A 20,352-nucleotide genomic window follows, 5' to 3' on the forward strand; every position below is an offset into this window, starting at 1 on the left:
TAGAGGTCATCAAAATAAAGGGATTATAAACGTACTAATTTGGTTAAAAAGTTTGTGATTTTTTTTAAGCGCAACAATAATATAAAAGTATATAATAATGGGTATCATTTTAATCGTATTGACCCTCAGAATAAAGAACACGTCACTTTTACCATAAATTGTACGGCGTGAAAACAAAACCTTCCAAAATTAGCAAAATTGCGTTTTTCGTTTTAATTTCCCCACAAAAATAGTGTTTTTTGGTTGCGCCATACATTTTATGATATAATGAGTTATGTCATTACAAAGGACAACTGGTCGCGCAAAAAACAAGCCCTCATACTAGTCTGTGGATGAAAATATAAAAAAGAGTTATGATTTTTAGAAGGCGAGGAGGAAAAAATGAAAACGTAAAAATTAAATTGTCTGAGTCCTTAAGGCCAAAATGGGCTGAGTCCTTAAGGGGTTAAAGCATTAGGCCGCATTCACATCATGATTTATTCTGAAGCTCAAATTAGGTGCAATCCCCATATACTCCTATGACCAGCACAGACCTGATGGCAGTCATCTAGTGACTATGTTTGGGTCATTTTCTATTTTACTTTTGACTTACTGAAAATCGTGGTCTGTCACGATTTATATATATTTTTTCAATCCGAGTGAATAGTCTGACAACCATAGGACTACAATTGCAGCCAGTCTCAGAAATCATATCTGTGCCACAAATCGTTATGCAAATGCAGAAAATGGAGGAATGTGCCATTATTCAACAATTAGAGCTCTATCAACATAAGACTGAACAAGCCCTTTAAATCTATGGATGTCCACATGACCACCCCTTACTTCTCCCACCAATCTTACCTCCTGTAGATTCCATTGACACAGGCAAGCAGAAGAAAAAGCAGACAAAAAAGAAGAGAAAAAAAAAAGAGTCACAATCATGGGAATACTTGATTCATCCTAAACGTAGTAAAAGCAGCAGACACAAATGAGCAACAACAAACCCGCCACCCCCCCATGTCTTCACCTTCTTGCCTCCTTGACTTACTTTGTCTCCTTTAGACCCTCGGCCTCAATCACATTCAGTATCTGTTTGGGGGTCATTGGTGCATCTGAATAATTCTCTAGAACCTACAAGAAAAGGAGGAAGAATGAGGAGGGTGTCCCCCGTGCCACCAGCCAGAAGACACAATAACACAACAAGCAATACCTTTCCACAGTGCAAGTTCTATGGGGGCAGAGCATAAAACAAGGCTGGTGTTTTTGAGTTAAGTCCCACCCCCTCGGTTCCTGCTCTAAACAGTTTTCCTTTAATCGTTAACATTTTAGGAAAAAACTGGGAGCACCCCAAACCACCACCAATCCGAGCACAGATAATAGGTGAAACAGCAGGAGCAATGTATTACACAGATCTCCATTTATTTCAGTGGACTTGTGAAATGCTTGACAATGGGTGACTGGTCAATCACTGCCCCCCACAGTGAACAAGTCAGACAGAAGGTGATAGAAACAGATGCCCCCAAAACACCACCCATAACTGAACAGTAAAGAATGATAGATTACACTAGACCATCAATGAAAGGCATACATATATTGTGTGTTCTAATAAAAGACTCAAGGGGGCAGAGTATGGTCAAACACAACTACTGGGGAAAATTGCAGCCACCAAATGGCGCCCCCACAGAATTTGTTGGTTATGTAGCGAAAAATACACCTCTTCACCTCCTCTGCAGCATCTCAAGGCATCTTTTTATAGTATCACCCACACAATACTGAAAATACACAGATAATCAGAATCCCCCACCCCATGTGTTTCATCAACAAGAGGAGAGATGGAGAATGCGGGCGCACAAAAACAGCAGAGCAGTCACGCTCCCCCCCCCCATAGACTTGCATTGAGGGGGCGGGGCGTGACATCACACGAGGCAGAGTCGTGACGTCATGATACTCTGGACCGTGGTCGTCAAGCTTCACACTCGGAGACTCCAGCGCTGCGGAGAGCTCACAAAGGTGGGTGCGGAATGACAGATTGCAGGTGTCCCCAGCGGCGGGACCCCCGCGATCATACATCTTATCCCCTAGCCTTTGGATAAGATGTATTAGGGCCAGAGTACCCCTTTAACCCCTTAACAACATCGGACGTAAATGTGCGTCACGGTGTGGTGGGACTTCTAGAGTACCTGTCATCAAAAAAACTTTTAAAAGGGGTACTCCACTGGAAAACATTTTCTTTAAATCAACTGATGCCAGAAAGTTAAACAGATTTGTAAATTACTTCTATTAAAAAATACCAATCCTTCCAGTAGTTATCAGCTGTTGTATAATACACAGGAAGTTCTTTTCTTTTTGAATTTCCTTTCTGCCTTACCACAAGTGCTCTCTGGTGACACCTCTGTCCATGTCAGGAACTGTCCAGAGCAAGAGGATTACGGTGGGGATTTGCTCCTACTCTTGACAGTTCCTAAAATGGATAGAGGTGTCAGCAGAGAGCAGTGTGGTCAGGCAGAAAGGGGGGGGGGGGGGGGGGAAAGAAACGTCATCTGTATTATACAGCAGCTGATAAGTACTAAAAGGACTGGGATTTTTTTATTTTTTTAAACAGAAGTCATTTACAAATCTGTTTAACTTTCTGGCACCAGTTGATTTAAAAGAAAATGTTTTCCAGGGGGCGGAGTACCCCTTTTAATATATTATTCATTAATGTTTCACGAACAACTTTTTCTAATTTCATGGTCATTACCTAAAATGTTTATTTATATATTTATTTTTCAATCTAAAATATGGCCACTAGGGGTCTCCCTCCCATAGACATAAATGGAGGGGGCGTGGCGTGACGTCACATCCCCAGTCCCGGAAACCCTGAGGTTTCCGAAACTGGAGATTCAGCACCCGCATAGAAAGTGGGTGCTGCAGGGAGATCGCGGGGGGTCTCAGCAGCGGGCCCCCCCCCCCCCACGATCAGACATCCTATCTCCTATACTTTGGATAGGGGATAAAAAGGTTTTGCCTGGAATACCCCTTTAATCTCTTTAAAACTGAAGTACTACCTTTGAACCTCCCGCCTCCTCTTTCCACTCAACTGCGACCTGCCTATTCTTTCCGGTGGTCTCCAGCTGCTATTACCTATCTGGGTGTCCACCTCACTTCCAGCTAACTGCTAACTACTGTCCTCTATTCCAACACCTTTAGAAAAGTGGCGGTCCCAATACATCTTTTTCGGGCATATAGTGGCGGTAAAAATTACCATACTTATTTTATTTTTTCGAAACGCTGCCTATTTGAGTACCGTTGTCTGCCCTGCGAATGTTCCAATCAGCAATTTTTCTTTTTATCTGGGATGATAAAGAGGCATCGCCTCCCTATGTCGGTTATGTTGGCAGGTAGGCATATGGGGGGGCCTCTCCGTACCAGATGTTACTAAGTATTATTGAGCTGCTCATCTACGCCATCTAGCTGCCTGGACCGAATATCATGCTTATAGCCACTGGATGGAACTTGAGAAATTGTGGTTGGCACCAATTCACCCAAATACATTCCTCTGGAGTCCCTCCTCCTCTGCAGTTCCCCCAGGCCCCTTGCTAGGACCCATGTCCTTCTCTAGATATGTATGGGGGTATTGCTCCAGGAAATTCCGGCTTTTCTCCTGTGTCTCCCCCCTGCAGTCTTTCCTTTACCACCCAGCTTCCCCCCCCCCCCCCCAAGCCTCACTTCCAGTATGGTTAGGGAGTGGGGAGGTAGGGGGCTCTTCTGTTGGGCAGACTTAGTTGACCCCCTATCCCGTACACTGCCTTCTGTTGGGAACTTAGTCTCCCGACATGGTCTTCCCTCCAGCTCAGGCACTTTATGACGTCTGTGCAGGGAACTCATGTGGTTTCCCTGCCTACGGCCTTCAAGCGGTTGTGCCGCTCAGGGCCACAGACAAAGGGTCTTCTCTCGGACATTTACTCTATTATTAATGCTCCCCTTGACGGGAATGCCCCATCTCATCGTAACATGAGTCGTTGGGAGGAGGTTTTGAACACCACTATCACCCTGCCCCAATTGCGGATAATATGGCCTCTAAGGCCTCCATTTTTACAGCCTATAAAGAAATTCAATTTAAGATGTTAATGGGCTGGTATCATACCCCTGCACTGCTTAATAAATTTAACCCAAGTATTCCCCCTCAATGTTGGCGTGTGGGGCTCGGCACGGTCTTTCACATATTCTGGTCCTGCCCTATGATTGTCCCTTATTGGGAAGTGGTGAAAAGGCTGGTGGAAGAAGTGCTTGGGGTTCAGGTCCCCTTGGACCCCCTGGTCTCCTTGTTGTACCTCTCTCCACTAAGGCCTTACCCAAACGGCCTTTCAAGTTGTTGTCTTAGCGGCTAAAACTTTTATCGCAAAATGATGTAAGCAACCCCTTCCTCCACCTGAGACGGATCTAGTAGTGAGTATCAGGGAGATACGTTCTCTCTAATCACTTACCGCCTCACTTAATTCCTTACCGCTCTTCCTGTGTTTGGGAGCCCTGGGATAGGTTATCGGATAGGCAACCACCTTAGTAGTTCTTCTGATGCTGTCCTTCTCCCCCTCCCCCTTCCTAGTGCTTCCCCTCCACCTTTTCCTACTTTCCTTGTCGTATTTGTGTAGTCCTGTTTCTGTCAGTTTTGTCTTGTAGAGAATAGTTTTTTCTGTTTTGCAGGGGCCTGACACAGGAGATTTCATAAAGTATACGCACTGATTGACAGCATTGTGAGAGATGCCGGTGAAATTCCTTGCTCAGTCGTCCTACTTACTGCCTGATATTTTCCTGGTGCCTGTTTCTGACTCATGTTTTGTGCTAGAAAATATCTTGCATTATTTTATTTCCGTAATGAAAAACTTTAATAAAAATTTACAGTAAAAAATAAAATAAAAAAGCGGTACGCAGGGGGTGTTCAGAGAAAAAACAAGCGCAGAGTTAGTGCCAGGTAGAGTCAGGGACAATTTATTTCATGATAGGTACTCTTTAATGCACCATGACATTTACATCTTACATGACCGCACTCACATCTTGCACGGCAGGTCCCGGCTTCTATCAGCAGCCAGGGACCTTCCAGTAATGGACATCAGTGATAGCGATGATGTCTGCCATTAACCCCTCCGATGCTGTGATCAATACAGATGACGGCATCTGTGGCACTTCAAATGGATGATCGGATCGCCCGCAGCGCTTCTGCGGGGATCCGATAGCCTATAATGGCGGATGGAGGTCCCCTCACTTGATTACGTCCATCTCCTGGGGTCTTCTGCTCGGGTCTGAGATCGAGCAGACCAAAAGCAGGAGATCGCCGATAACAATGATCAGTGCTATGTCTATGCAATCTAATGATTGCTATAGATAGTCCCCTATGGAGGACATAAAAGTTGTAAAAAGAAAAAAGAAATTGAAAAATCCCCTCCCAATAAAAACATAGTATAGCATTAAAGGAAAAGTATCACATACAGTATAAAAACGTATCCCTTATCTGCAGGATAGGGGATAAGCTTTAGATCGCTGGGGTCCAACTTCTGGGACCCCCCCATCTCTCTAGGACGGAGCATCATGAGCCCTTATACAGCAGCATAAACAGAGAAATAAAGTTATAGGGGGTCAGAATAGCACAATTATAAACAGTCAGAGCAAAAAGTTTGACTCTTTAAAAGCAGTACAATAGAAAAGTGTTTAATTTTAGAAATCATGCTAATGGTATTGACCCACAGAATAAAGAGAATGTCCGTTTTACCCTAAAGTGTACCCTATAAAAAATAAATAAAAAAATCGCAAACTTGCGGGTTATCTTATCAATCCCCCACCCTCAAAATTTTTTACTGCATCACACATTTCATAGCAAAATAAAAGTTGTGGATGGGAAAAAAAAATAAAGTTATGTCTCTTAAAAGACAAGGAGGAAAAACAAAATATGCAAAAAACTAAAAATGGGCTGTGTCATTAAAGGGGTACTCTGGTGGCAAGCTTTGTGCCAGAAAGTTAAACAGATTTGTAAATTACTTCTATATAAAAATATCTTAATCCTTCCAGTACTTATTAGATGCTGAATACTACAGAGGAAAAAAAAAATTTCTCTTTTTGGAACACAGAGCTCTCTGCTGACATGATCACAGTGCTCTCTGCTGACATCTCTGTCCATTTTAGGAACTGTCCAGAGCAGCATATGTTTTCTATGGGGATTTTCTCCTACTCTGGGAAGTTCTTAAAATGGACAGAGATGTCAGCAGAGAGCACTGTGGTCATGATGTCAGCAGAGAGCACTGTGTTCCAAAAGAAAAAATGTTCCTCTGTAGTATTCAGCAGCTAATAAGTACTGGAAGAATTAAGATTTTTTAATAGAAGTAATTTACAAATCTGTAACTTTCTGGCACCATTTGCTTACATCATACCATTTGCCTACTGAGGAAGGTGTCATTCTTAGCACCTTGAAACGCGTCGAGGCTTATATCCAAATCTGAATTGAGTGATACAATATAGCACTGCTGACTATCCCAGCCGACATACAAAAAAAAAAAAAAAAAAGGAGGCCGCCCACTAGGGCTGGGCGGTAAACCGGTTCATAACGAATACCGAATTTTTTGGGCTGCATGATATGAATTTTCCCCCATACCACAATACCAGTTGAGCCCCTCCCCCTCGGGAATGTATTATCAGCCAAGCGCAGCGCTGTCCCCACATCGGGGAACTAAACCTATGTGACCCGCCAGCGCTGTTCTGTCCCCCCCCCCCCCCAATTAATGATCAGCCCAGCGGGGTGCTACTCACAGATGTCACCTTCAAACACTGCCCTCCTCCTCTATGTTGGGGGCCGCCGGAGCTCTATACTGTACGCCAGTGGTCTCAAACCTGCAGACCTCCAGATGTTGCAAAACTACAACCCCCTGCATGCCCGGACAGCAAACGGCTGTCCGGGCATGCTGGGAGTTGTCGTTTTGCAACAGCTGGAGGTCCGCAGGTTGGAGACCACTGCTGTACGCTGTATCCCTATGCCCTGGCTGCAAAAGATACAGAAAATAAACTTTAAACTCACCTATGTTGCCCACACGCTGGGGACTGGAACGTCAGACAGTCGTCAGCCTATCACCGGCAGGAGTGATGTCCCGCCCGGCCAGTGATAGGCTGAGCGCACTGTCATGTAAGAAGCCGGCCAGAGTTCCTTACATGACAGTGGGCTCAGCCTATCGCTGGCCGGGGCGGGACATCGCTCCAGCCGGTGACAGGCTGACGGCTGTCTGACGTTCCAGTCCCCAGCGTGTGGGCAACATAGGTGAGTTTAAAGTTTATTTTCTGTATCTTTTGCAGCCCGGGCATAGGGATACAGCGTACAGCAGTGGTCTCCAACCTGCGGACCTCCAGCTGTTGCAAATCAACAACTCCTAGCATGTACGGACAGCCATTGGCTGTCCAAGCATGCTGGGAGTTGTAGTTTTGCAACAACTGGAGGTCCGACGGGTTGGAGACCACTGGCGTACAGTGAGTTCCAGCGTCAGCGGCCCCCAACATAGAGGAGGAGGGCAGTGCTTGAAGGTGACATATGTGAGTAGTACCCCGCTGGGCTGATCATTAATTGGGGGGAGCAGAACAGTGCTGGCGGGGGGGGGGGGGGGGGGATGGGTAGCCGAACACCGCGGGTCACATGATTGGGGCGGGTGAAAATACACAGTTGTATACCGTGGAACCACCGTAAGTTAAAAAAAATACCATGATACACATATTTGGTCATACCGCCCAGCCCTACCGCCCACTGCACCCGTTTCCCAAATAAGCTGTCCTCCCCACCGGGTGTACTTCCAGTTTGTCCGCTCTCACCACGAGTATCCTGCTACAAGTTCTACAGCGAGGGTCCGACACACCAACACGGGCACACTGCCAGTACGGACCCCGCACAGAGGAGTCTCATGCCAGAGCTCTGCAGGCTCATGAGGATCTCTATATTTAACAACCGCCAGTGACCTTCCAGCAACCGCAGGATCTGCCAACACCGGCCCGTCGCAGTACGGGACCAGCAGCTCTGGATGCGGTGAGAAAATCATTCTTTTGTGCAAAGACTACGGGCAGCATGTTTTAACCTCCGCAGAGACTTAAAAACATATAACATCCAATTGCCGGATTATCAGTTTCCTCCGGATTATCTGCTTTTTTGCACCAAACTTAATTGCAGACTTTTATTATCGGCAGTACTACACCTATTATCTTATATTTTTTTGCCATTAGGGCCCAATGGCATAATAATTGTAATTTAATTCATTCGCTCTAATAATGTTATATTTCATGCTCATTTTAGGTAACTTAATTTTAATAAATAGTCCACTTTTTTCACAGAAACTGTTTCTACTCATTTTCATTGTGTGCCCAGTAGTATCCTTGAGGTGCGGTTAACCTGTATCTATAATTTAAGGGGTTTAGAGACATCGTGATCAGGAATACCACTTAGCTGCAGAGTCTGAATTACTTCAGGCGGTGGGAATGGCACAGTAATTGTCGCAGGACCCCATGAAAGGTGCTACATTAATTAGTCATGTGACTGTGTAATGCCTTTAGGGTCCATTGTTTATACAGTCACGGTGTTCCAGTATTGGGGTCCCAAGGAGCAGTTTAACTGGTTGCCGTCTAAAGACGAGCCGGCTCGTCCTGAGACGGCAACCGTTGTACGGCGTTGGCTCCCGACTCAAGCCCGCATCATACCGGCCGGCCCCCAGCTGATTCCTGTAGCTGGGGGGCGGCGATAATAGCAGACATGCGGAGATCGGCAATTAACCCTTTAGATCGCCACTGTCAAAGGTGATCCATTGTAGAGGTAGCCGGAAGGCTTAGCGCTGTTCCTCTGCTGGCTGCTGCACTGTGAATGATAAAGCCTGGCAGGACCAGGCTTTATCAATTGAGCGCAGAGCACACAGATCAATGTGGTTCTATGGAGCCACATTAATCTTTTGGAGGAATCATTTGATTCCTCATAAAAGTCCCCTAAGGGGACTAAAAGTGTAAAAAAAAAAAAAAAAAAAAAAAAAAAAAAAAGAGTTTAAAATACACCCATTAACCCCTTCCTTATTATACATTTTAATCACCCCCCCCTTTTCCCAAATTCCATATAAAAAAATACGTACCCATAATAAAACAAACATATGTGGTATCGTCGCGTGCGTAAATGTCCGAGCTATAAAAATATATTGTTGTTACTCAAACCGCACGGTCAATGGCATAAAAAGCGTTCAAGAAGTCCGATCAATACAAAAATGATACCGCTAAAAACTCAGGATAAGGGCGCAAAAAATGAGCCCTAATACCGCCTCGTATGCGGGAAAATAAAGTCATAGGGGTCAGAAAATGATGCTTTTAAAACGTATTAATGTTCCTGCATGTAGTTATGATTTTTTCCAGAAGTACGACAAAATCAAACCTATATAAGTAGGGTATCATTTTAATCATATGGGCCTACAGAATAAAGAGAATGTGTCACTTTTACCGAAAAATTTACTGCGTAGAAACGGAAGACCCCAAAATTTACAAAATGGTGTTTTTTCTTCAATTTTGTCGCACAATTATTTTTTTTTGTTTTGTCGTAGATTTTTGGGTAAAATGACTGACGTCATTACAAAGTAGAATTAGTGGTGCAAAAATAAGCCATAATGTGGATTTTTAGGTGCAAAATGGAAAGGGGTTATGATTTTTAAAAGGTAATGAGGAAAAAATGAAAGTGCAAAAACTATAAAACACTCAGCCCTGAAGGGGTTAATAAAACCCTATTGCTCATTCATTCTATCCCTACAAGTGGTACACAACGGTAAGGAACATACCTAAGGGATTCCACCATAACTCAATGATCAGAGGGGCACAACTGCTGATCACCCGATATTTTTCTGTTTTATTTATCACATGGCTATTAAAGGAAACCTGTCAGCTTTCTCCCCCCGCACTAACTAGCGGTACTGGCTGGTAGTGTGGGGGACGCTGATCAGTTTGATGCTTACAGTGCCTGGATCCACAGTGCCGTGCGGCCAAAAATCTTATATTTTTGGTATACGCAAATGAGGTGCTAACTGGCACTCTGACGTCCGTGCTGATGGCCGCAGCGCCGCCCAGCTCATCAATATTCCTCCCCTCCCTCTTCATTACAGAGGGGGGAGAAGAGGGAGGAATATTGATGAGCTGGGCGGCACTGCGGCCATCGGCACTGATGTCAGAGTGCCAGTTAGCCCTGCCGATGCCAATTAGCACCTCATTTGCATATACTAAAAATAGATTTCGGCTGAACGGCGCAGTGAATCCGGGCATGGTAAGGATCAAACGGATCAGCGTCCCCCACACTACCAGCCAGTACCACTGGTTAGTGCGGGGGGAGAAAGCTGACTGTTCTCCTTTAATGCAGTAACTATAATACAACTTGAGAGCAGAAATCGCCCAGCATTCCCTGCTGGTTTAGCAACATCTTCATCCCTAATACAGCAGTAAATTGAGTGCCCCTGCATCATAGGAACTCAGTAAAGCTGTTAGGGGGTATTTGCAATCTTTTATTAGACTGCTTTCAGTAAGAGCCAGTAAGAGAATGAGTGCAGCTCTCAAGTGTAATACAGGATATAACTCAGGATCAGTGCAGGATAAGTAATGTAATGTGTGTACACAAGTGAGTCCACCAGTAGAATAGTGAGTGCAGCACTGGGGTATAATACAGGATATAATTCAGGATCAGTACAGGATAAGTAATGTAATGTGTGTACACAAGTGAGTCCACCAGCAGAATAGTGAGTACAGCTCTGGGGTATAATACAGGATATAACTCAGGATCAGTACAGGATAAGTAATGTAATGTGTGTACACAAGTGAGTCCACCAGTAGAATAGTGAGTACAGCTCTAGGGTATAATACAGGATATAACTCAGGATCAGTACAGGATAAGTAATGTATGTACACAGTGACCCCACCAGCAGAATAGTGAGTACAGCTCTGGAGTATAATACAGGATATAACTCAGGATCAGTACAGGATAAGTAATGTAATGTATGTACACAGTGACCTCACCAGCAGAATAGTGAGTACAGCTCTGGGGTATAATACAGGATATAACTCAGGATCAGTACAGGATAAGTAATGTACGTACACAGTGACCCCACCAGCAGAATAGTGAGTACAGCTCTGGAGTATAATACAGGATATAACTCAGGATCAGTACAGGACAAGTTATGTAATGTATGTATACAGTGACTCCACCAGCAGAATAGTGAGTACAGCTCTGGAGTATAATACAAGATATAACTCAGGATCAGTACATAATAAGTAATGTAATACATGTACACAGTGACCCCACCAGCAGAATAGCAAGTACAGTTCTGGAGTATAATACAGGATATAACTCAGGATCAGTACAGGATAAGTAATGTATGTACACAGTGAGCCACCAGCAGAATAGTGAGTACAGCTCTGAAGTATAATACAGGATATAACTCAGGATCAGTAGAGGATAAGTAATGTAATGTACACAGTGACATCACCAGCAGAATAGTGAGTACAGTTCTGGAGTATAATACAGGATATAACTCAGGATCAGTACAGGATAAGTAATGCATGTACACAGTGACATCACCAGCAGAATAGTGAGTACAGTTCTGGAGTATAATACAGGATATAACTCAGGATCAGTACTAGATACATAGTATAATGTACAGTCAGGTCCATAAATATTAGGACATACACAATTCTAATATTTTTGGCTCTATACACTATTCTATTTGAAATGAAACAAACAAGATTTGCTTAAACTGCAGACTGTCAGCTTTAAATTTGAGTTTACATCAAAATCAGGTGAACGGTGTAGGAATTACAAAAGTTTCCATATGTGCATCCCACTTGTTAACCCCTTAAGGACTCAGGGCGTACCTGTAGGTCTTGAGTCCGCTCCCGTTCTAGTACGCGGTGCCATGCCTCTAACAACAGCCGGGACCCGTGGCTAATAGCGCGCGGTGCCGTGCGCTATTAACCCTTTAGAAGCAGCGGTCAAAATTGAACACCGCATCTAAAGTAAAAGTAGCGTTGCCGGTCAGCTCAGGATCGCTGCGGCGAAATCGCATCATCCCGAATAGCAGGAGGGTCCCGTTACCTGCCTCCTGGTGTCCGATTGCCGAATGACTGCTCAGTGCCTGAGATCCAGGCATAAGCAGTCAATCGGAAGAATCATTGATCAATGGTTTCCTATGAGAAACCATTGATCAATGTAAAAGATCAGTGTGTGCAGTGTCATAGCTACCTATGGGAGCTATAACACTGCAAAAAAAAAAAAAAAAAAAGTGAAGATCATTTAACCCCCCCCCCCAATAAAAGTTTGAATCACCCTCCTCTTCTCATTTAAAAAAAAAAGTGTACATAAAAATAAAAACATATGTGGTATCGCTGCGTGCGGAAATGTCCGAATTATAAAAATATATTGTGTATAACAAAATGAGAAGATAACACCATCGCTGAATAGATCGTGCCTAGATACAACAGGTGGATCTCAGCTAAAACCACAAAAAAATTGAGCTGTATACAATATAATATTTTTATAATATATATATATATATATATATATATATATATATATATATATATATCTCTGTGTCTATCAGCGCTCTGATAAAAACTACAAGTAATAATAGAGGCTCACTTACTAAAATCCTGATGGGGAGTGTACTTGGAATCTCTGCCCTGAGAGAAGCTCTTGTCTCCCCTGGAAGGAGAAAAGTATATATAGTTCATTGACCACTGTATCAGGAGCAGGATGATGACATGCAAAATAACTCTCCTGGTCCTGCTCAACTTACTCCTAAGATCCTATAGAGCAAGTGTATCCTCCTCGTAGGATGCAGAATGCACGGCTAGAGTAAAAAAAAAAAAAAAAAAAAAAAAAAAAAAAAAAAAAAAAATCGATCAACGCTCTTGTTCCTTTCTTACTTAGTCCCTTATATTGTGCTACATATAGAATAGGTAACGATATGGTTAATCCTAACTAAATGCAGTATAACATACACGCAGATTTAAAAATACCTTTAAGATCCAGCAAAGCTGTAAGTCCGTGTCCTTGATAGTGTGGAGCTTGTCCCGTTGTACTTGGAGAAGTTTTCAGGAGTCCGTGGTTTTTGGCCTCGCGCTCTCCCTGTAGTAGTGACGTCACTCGCAGCGCTAAGTCACAGCACTCCGTAATCCACCAAGAGTACATCAAGCCGGTGAGACGCCACTGGCCGGGGCAGATCTCCCGGCTAATAGGCTGACTGGAGCCACGGACTCCTAAAAACTACTCCAAGCACAAAAAGCAAGTACAACGGGACAAGCTCCACACTATCAAGGACACGGACTTACAGCTTTGCTGGATCTTAAAGGTATTTTTAAATCTGCGTGTATGTTATACTGGATATAGTTAGGACTCTCGGATTAACCATATCATTACCTATTCTATAATGTAGCACAATATAAGGGACTAAGTAAGAAAGGAACAAGAGTGATCGATTTTTTTACTCTAGCCGTGCATTCTGCATCCTACGAGGAGGATACACTTGGTCTATAGGATTTTAGGAGTAAGTTGAGCCGGACCAGGAGAGTTATTTTGCATGTCATCATCCTGCTCCTGATACAGTGGTCAATGGACTATATATACTTTTCTCCTTCCAGGGGAGACAAGAACTTCCCTCTGGGCAGAGATTCCAAGTACACTCCCCATCAGGATTTTAGTAAATGAGCCTCTATTACTTGTAGTTTTTATTATTAGGGCGCCGATACACATTTATACATATTGTATAAAAATATATAATTAATCAAACCGCGGTCAATGGCGTGTGCGCAAAAAAATTCCAAAGTCCTAAATAGGGTATTTTTGGTCACTTTTAATGTGATGTAAAAAATGAATAAAAAGCGCTCAAAAAGGCTGAGCAATACAAAAATGGCAACGCTAAAAACTTCAGATCACAGCGCAAAAAAATAGCCACCATACCACCCCATACGCGGAAAAATAAACGTTATAGGGGTCAGAAGACGAAAATTTTAGATGTATAAAATTTCCTGCATGTTATGATTTTTTTCCAGAAGTAGAACAAAATCAAACCTATATAAGTAGGGTATCATTTTAATCGTATGGACCTACAGAAGATAAGGTGTCATTTTTACTGAAAAATGTACTGTGTAGAAACGGAAGCCCCCAAGTGTTACAAAATGTCGTTTTTTCTTCAATTTTGGGGCACAATTTTTTTTTCCTGTTTTGCTGTAGATTTTTGGGTAAAATGACTGATGTCATTACAAAGTAGAATTGGTGGCGCAAAAAATAAGCCATCATATAGATTTTTAGGCGCAAAATTGAAAGGGTTATGATTTTTTTTTTTTTTTTAAAGGTGAGGAGGAAAAAACGAAAGTACAAAAATGGAAAACGCTCAATCCTTAAGGGACCAAAAGTAATGGGAAAGAATAATAATCATACATCAAACTTTACATTTTTAAAACTTGGTTGCAGTCAATTACAGCCTGAAGTCTGGAACGCATAGACATCAGCAGACATTGCTGGGTTTCATCCCTGGTGATGCTCTGCCCGGCCCCTACTGTAATTTTCTTCAGTTCCTGCTTGTTCTTGGGGCATTTTCCCTTCAGTTTTGTCTTCAGAAAGTGAAATGCTGCTCAATCGGATTCAGGTCAGGTTATTGACTTGGCCATTGCATAACATTCCACTTCTTTCCCTTAAAAAACTTCTTGGTTGCTTTTGCAGTTTGCTTTGGGTCATTGTCCATCTGCACTATGAAGCGCCGTCCAATGAGTTCTGAAGCATTTTGCTGAATATGTGTAGATAATATTCCCCGAAACCCTTCAGAATTCATCCTGCTGCTTTTGTCAGCAGTCACATCATCAATAAATACAAGAGAAGCAGTTCCATTGGCACCATACAGGCCCACTATGCCATGACACTACCACCACCATGCTTCACTGATGAGGTGTATGCTTAGGATCATGTTCCTTTCCTTCTCCATACTCTTATCTTCCCATCACTCTGGTACAAGTTGATCTTGGTCTCATCTGTCCAGAGGATGTTGTTCCAGAACTGTGAAGGCTTTTTTAGATGTCATTTGGCAAACTCTAATTTGGCCTTCCTGTTTTTGAGTCTCACCAATGGTTTCCATCTTGTGGTGAACCCCCTGTATTCACTCTGGTGAAGTCTTCTGATTGTTAACTTTGACACACATACACCTACCTCCTGGAGAGTGTTCTTCATCCTCCACAGTTGTTTTCCTTGGTCTACCCTGTGTTCCTTCTTTTTAAGAACGTTCCAAACAGTTGTTTTGGCCACGCCTAATGTTTTGGCTATCTCTCTGATGGGTTTGTTTTTTTTTTTTTTCAGCCTAATGATGGCTTGCTTCACTGATAGTGACAGCTCTTTGGATCACATCTTGAGAGTTGACAGCAACATATTCCAAATGCAAATAGCACACTTGAAATCAACTCTGGACCTATTATCTGCTCATTGTAATTGGGATAATGAGGGAACACACACCTGGACATGGAACAGCTGAGAAGCTAATTGTCCCATTAGTTTTGGTCCCTTAACAAGTGGGAGGCACATTTGCAAACTGTTGTTATTCCTACACCATTCACCTGATTAAATACCCTCAAATGAAAGCTGACAGAGTGCAGTTAAAGGAAATCTTGTTCGTTTCATTTCAAATCCATTGTGATGGTGTATAGAGCCAAAAAGGTTAGAATTGTGTCGATGTCACAATATTTATGGACCTGACTGTATGTACATAGTGACTCCACCAGCAGAATAGTGAGTGCAGCTCTGGGGTATAATACAGGATATATCTCAGGATCAGTACAGGATAAGTAATGTAATGTATGTACACACTGACTCCACCAGCAGAATAGTGAGTACAGCTCTGGAGTATAATACAGGATATAACTCAGGATCAGTACAGGATAAGTAATGTAATGTATGTACACAGTGACTCCACCAGCAGAATAGCGAGTACAGCTCTGGAGTATAATACAGGATATAACTCAGGATCAGTACAGGATAAGTAATGTAATGTATGTACACAGTGACCCCCACCAGCAGAATAGTGAGTACAGCTCTGGGGTATAATACAGGATATATCTCAGGATCAGTATAGGATAAGTAATGTATTGTATTTACATAGTGAATGCACCAGCAGAATAGTGAGTGCAGCTCTGGAGTATAATACAGGATACGTCATGTGAAACGTTTGATGCTGTGAGTACATATATTGCAGATGTCACTAGGGGGATCTGCGCCCCACAGTTGGGAATTGCAGGAACCATGTCTTACACTTCAAATATATTTTGGAGCTCATGTTATTAATCTTTATATGCCCCTCCCCCACAATAACTCACCCTTATAATAAACCTACTCATGTCCCCTTATTCTTTCCCATAAGTTCCATTGTGTCTTCTAGGTGAAGTCCCCCAACATTCCCCTCACCACCCCCATAATAAACCCCTCAGCTCCTTAATATCACCACTGATCAGCCTCAAGATTGCCCCCCAGTGTACTCTTACAACCCCCCCCTCCCTTTCATCATGGCTCCTCATATAACCCCCCCCCCCCCCCCCTAAACTCGGTTTCCGCCCCCGCCCCTGTCGGTACCATCTTGGCGGCCTCGGCCCACGTGCGTTCCCTGCGGCGCTTTTGTCTGTCTCTCATGTTGTCCGGTCACCGGGCGGGTCTGCGGGGGTCTCCGGGTGAGCTCAGTATCCGCAGAGGTCGCTCGGTACTAGGATTATGGGAGTTGTAGTCTGCTCCGGCCCGGGCAGCTTCTACACACCGGAACCACACTCCCCACAATGCAATACGACAATCACTTCCGCTCCGCCTCAGGAAAACACGTGGGCGGGACCGATGCAGGGCATTGGCAGGCGCGCAAACCACACATCTCGCGAGATTGTAACCGCCCACCTTGACGTCACCACCTAACTGCGCAGAGAAGGGTGGGGGGGGGCAATCATCACGTGACGAAAAGAATCGGCGCTGAAAGGAGGAAACGACGCTCCTCCCACCTTAATGCATCATCCGTAGTGTTATAAAGCTTGCGCAGCGATTGACATTGTTTACATGATGCGACTCTGAAAAGTCTAGACTTATGATGCGGTTTTTATGCCTATTGAGAAAAATCATGTAATCAGTGTTTACTGCGTTTTATTATTGGTGTTGTGAGCATGTCCTTGAAATCATTGGCTTTTGGAGATAGATCCACACCAAGGCAGACCACTCTTAGGCTGCATTCACACCACGTTTTTGCAATACAATTTTTGCAATACAATTCCCGTATACGTTTTCTATGTGAAAACCGTAAGGAACGTATTGAAAACCAAATGCATTGACTCTCCATTGAAAACCGTATGCCAAAAGATGCGTCAGGTTGTGTCCGTTTTGCATCATGTACGGTTGTCAGTTTTTTTTTCCTGTACCCAAAACCACGGTTTTTGTTCCGGGTGAAAAACTGTATAAGGCTAGGTTCACAACACGTCTTTCAAATATGGTTACCGTATACGGTTTTCAGCTAAAAAACATGTCAAAAACCGTATGTAACCATATACAACCGTATACGGTTCCAAAACATATGTACAGTTCTATCCATTTGCATCCGTTTTTGCCAACGGTTTTGCTATTTTGTTGGAATTCGTTTTCAAGCAATTTAATAAAGTTACTATTGTTCTATTGAAATTCCTTCTGCGCATATGTCAACTCCAAAAACGCATTAGAAAAACCGTGTGCAACCGTATTCTGAAATTCTGTGTACAGTTCTCATAGACAACAATGTTAAACTAACTGCATACGTTTTTTCAACCGGAGGCAAAAATGATTTTGAAAAATCGGCAAAATCGTATCTGAGGCAAAACGGATGCAACCGTACACAACATTTGGAATACGGTTTACAATGCATTCTCTTTACGTATACGTTTTTTTGCGGAAAACCGTATACAGTTACCGTATTTGAAAATCTTAGTGTGAACCCAGCCTTAAACCGTTTACTTTTTTTTTAAACATGGGAGTTAATGGGAACCATACAGAACCGTGTGCATACGGTTCCATCTGGTTTTCACTATATGGTTTTTGACTTTGCAGTTTTTTCCCTTGGAATTTCAAACAAACAAGTGAAACTTTATTCATAATGGAGTGAAAAGTTAAAAACGTATACTTTTTTTCTTAAAAAAACGGATGTAACCGGACATCATTTTTTAAAACCGTATACGGTTTTTAACTGTATAGGGGTTGAAATTTGTACACACGTTTGGATACAGTTTAGTCAGGTTTTGAGGAATCCGTTTTTCATCAAAAACCTTATACAGGAACTGTATAGCAAAAACGTGGTGTGAATGCAGCCTTAGAGGGGTAGTCTGGGGAACTGAACTTGTCCCAAATCCACAGGATGAGGGATAAAAGTCAAGTCGTAAGAGTCCAGCAGCAGTAGGGTTGCCACCTTTCTTGCAAAAAAAAAAAAAAAAAAAAAAAAAAAAATACCGGATATGCTAATTTGCATAATTACATATGCGTAGCATCACAGGATAAACATTTGCGCGGGAAATGTCCTATTCTGACCCTTATAACATGTTTTGATGTGACTTTTTGATCGATTTTTTTTTAAATTAAATTCGGGAGCTGCAGTTAGTTACTAACTACAACTCCCAGCATGCCCTGATACAGCCTGTGGCTCAGTAGCTGCCCTAAACGAAAACTACAGCTCCCAGCATGTTGGACTATATAGTAGTACATAGTATAGGTCAGTGTTTCCCAACCAGGGGTGCCTCCAGCTGCTGCAAAACTACAACTCTCGGCATGTTGGACTATAGGGGTGTGAATTGGCAAGAATTTGACGATACAATACATATCGCGATACACGTATGACGATACGATATATCCCGATATATCCGGATTCTGTTTACGAGACGATATATCTTGATTCTGTCTCAACAACAATGTCCTTTACACTTTTATTAAAACTTTTTTTTTTTTTTTTACACTTTATTAGACTTTTAGGAGGAATCATTAGATTCCCCAACAGATGAATAGAGTTCTATTGAACTCCATTGATCTGCGATCCATTGATAGAGCCTAGTCAAGCCAGGGTCAATCAATGACAGAGCCACAGACAGCAGGAAGCAGAGGTAAGCCTGCCGGCTACCTCCACAGTGGATCGCCCGCCCGCGATCGCGGGGGGACACCCCACTAGCCCACCAGGGAGCATACACATGTCCCTTTAAACGCCGCTGTCAGCTTTGATAGCGGCGATCTAAAAAGTTAATAGCCATCCACGGCGATTGCCGCATGCTGGCTATTAGCGGCGGCCCCCGGCTACTGAAATCAGCTGGGGGCCGCAGAGTATGGAGCCGGCAGGAGTCGTGAGCCCGCTCCATACACCCAGAGCGCCGCCGCGCTTGTCAGGTCCGGCCCTGCTTGCACGAGCCGGAAAAATTCACCTGCCTGGCGCCCTGAACTGCATGTCCCGGGCGTCTGGAGATACGAATTCCACATACATAAAAGGATCGATGCAAAAATATTTTGAATCGATACAGTATCGCAAAATGAAAAATTGCGATAATCGAGTGAATCGATTTTTTCTTACACCCCTATTGGACTATATAGTAGTATATAGTATAGGTCAGTGTTTCCCAGTCAGGGGTGCCTCCAGCTGCTGCAAAACTACAACTCCCAGCATGTTGGACTATATAGTAGTATATAGTAGGGATCGACCGATTATCGGTATGGCCGATATTATCGGCCGATAATCACGATTTTGGGCATTATCGGTATCGGCAATTACCTTGCCGATAATGCCCCGCACCGCAATTTTTGCCCATACCGCTATACCGGTCGGGCCCCTCCTCCACCCTCAGAGTCAATAAAAAAAAAAATTAAACTTACCCGTAATGGGGGTGGTCCGGGCCATCCATCGTTCCTGTAGTGTCCGGGGGCATTCCGGGTGAACCGGTCCGGGCTGTCCTTCTCTGGCGGTCATCTTCTCCACTCCGGGCAGGCTCCGGCCTAGTGCGCTGCATAGACGCCGCGATGCCAGGTGCGTCGCTGCGCACGGGCGTCACTGCGCAGCGGCGTCTATGCAGCGTACTAGGCCGGAGCCTGCCCGGAGTGGAGAAGATGACCGCCGGAGAAGAAGGACAGCTCGGACCGGTTCACCCGGAACGCCCCCGTACACTACAGGAACGATGGATGGCCCGACCACCCTGACAGGTAGGGGGAGAGGAGCGGGTGGTAGCGGCAGCGACCTATGGCACCGCAAAAGCCCCTGCAATGCATTGATTTAAAGCGCCTGCTTTAAATCAATGATCTGCAGCGGTGTCACGGGGGGTTAAATAGCCGATAACTTATACCGGAATATCGGTATA

At 43.7% G+C, this 20,352-nt stretch overlaps 1 protein-coding gene across 4 annotated transcripts in view; it reads right to left on the reverse strand.

The window, feature by feature from the left end:
* Positions 1–16,848, reverse strand: part of ASXL1 (ASXL transcriptional regulator 1) — a 32,899-nt gene extending 16,051 nt beyond the window's left edge. For all 4 annotated transcript variants that reach the window (XM_056549333.1, XM_056549335.1, XM_056549334.1 and 1 more), the window contains exons 1-2: positions 16,598–16,848; positions 1,027–1,110 (exon numbers count right to left, since the gene is read on the reverse strand). In XM_056549333.1, coding sequence (XP_056405308.1) covers positions 1,027–1,110; positions 16,598–16,654 — 141 coding nt within the window. In that variant the 5' untranslated portion in view covers positions 16,655–16,848. The remainder of the gene's footprint in view (positions 1–1,026; positions 1,111–16,597) is intronic.
* Positions 16,849–20,352: the final 3,504 nt, after the last annotated feature.

Source organism: Hyla sarda, chromosome 12 (genome assembly GCF_029499605.1).
Source record: "Hyla sarda isolate aHylSar1 chromosome 12, aHylSar1.hap1, whole genome shotgun sequence".
In the NCBI taxonomy this organism is placed as follows: Eukaryota; Metazoa; Chordata; class Amphibia; order Anura; family Hylidae; genus Hyla; species Hyla sarda.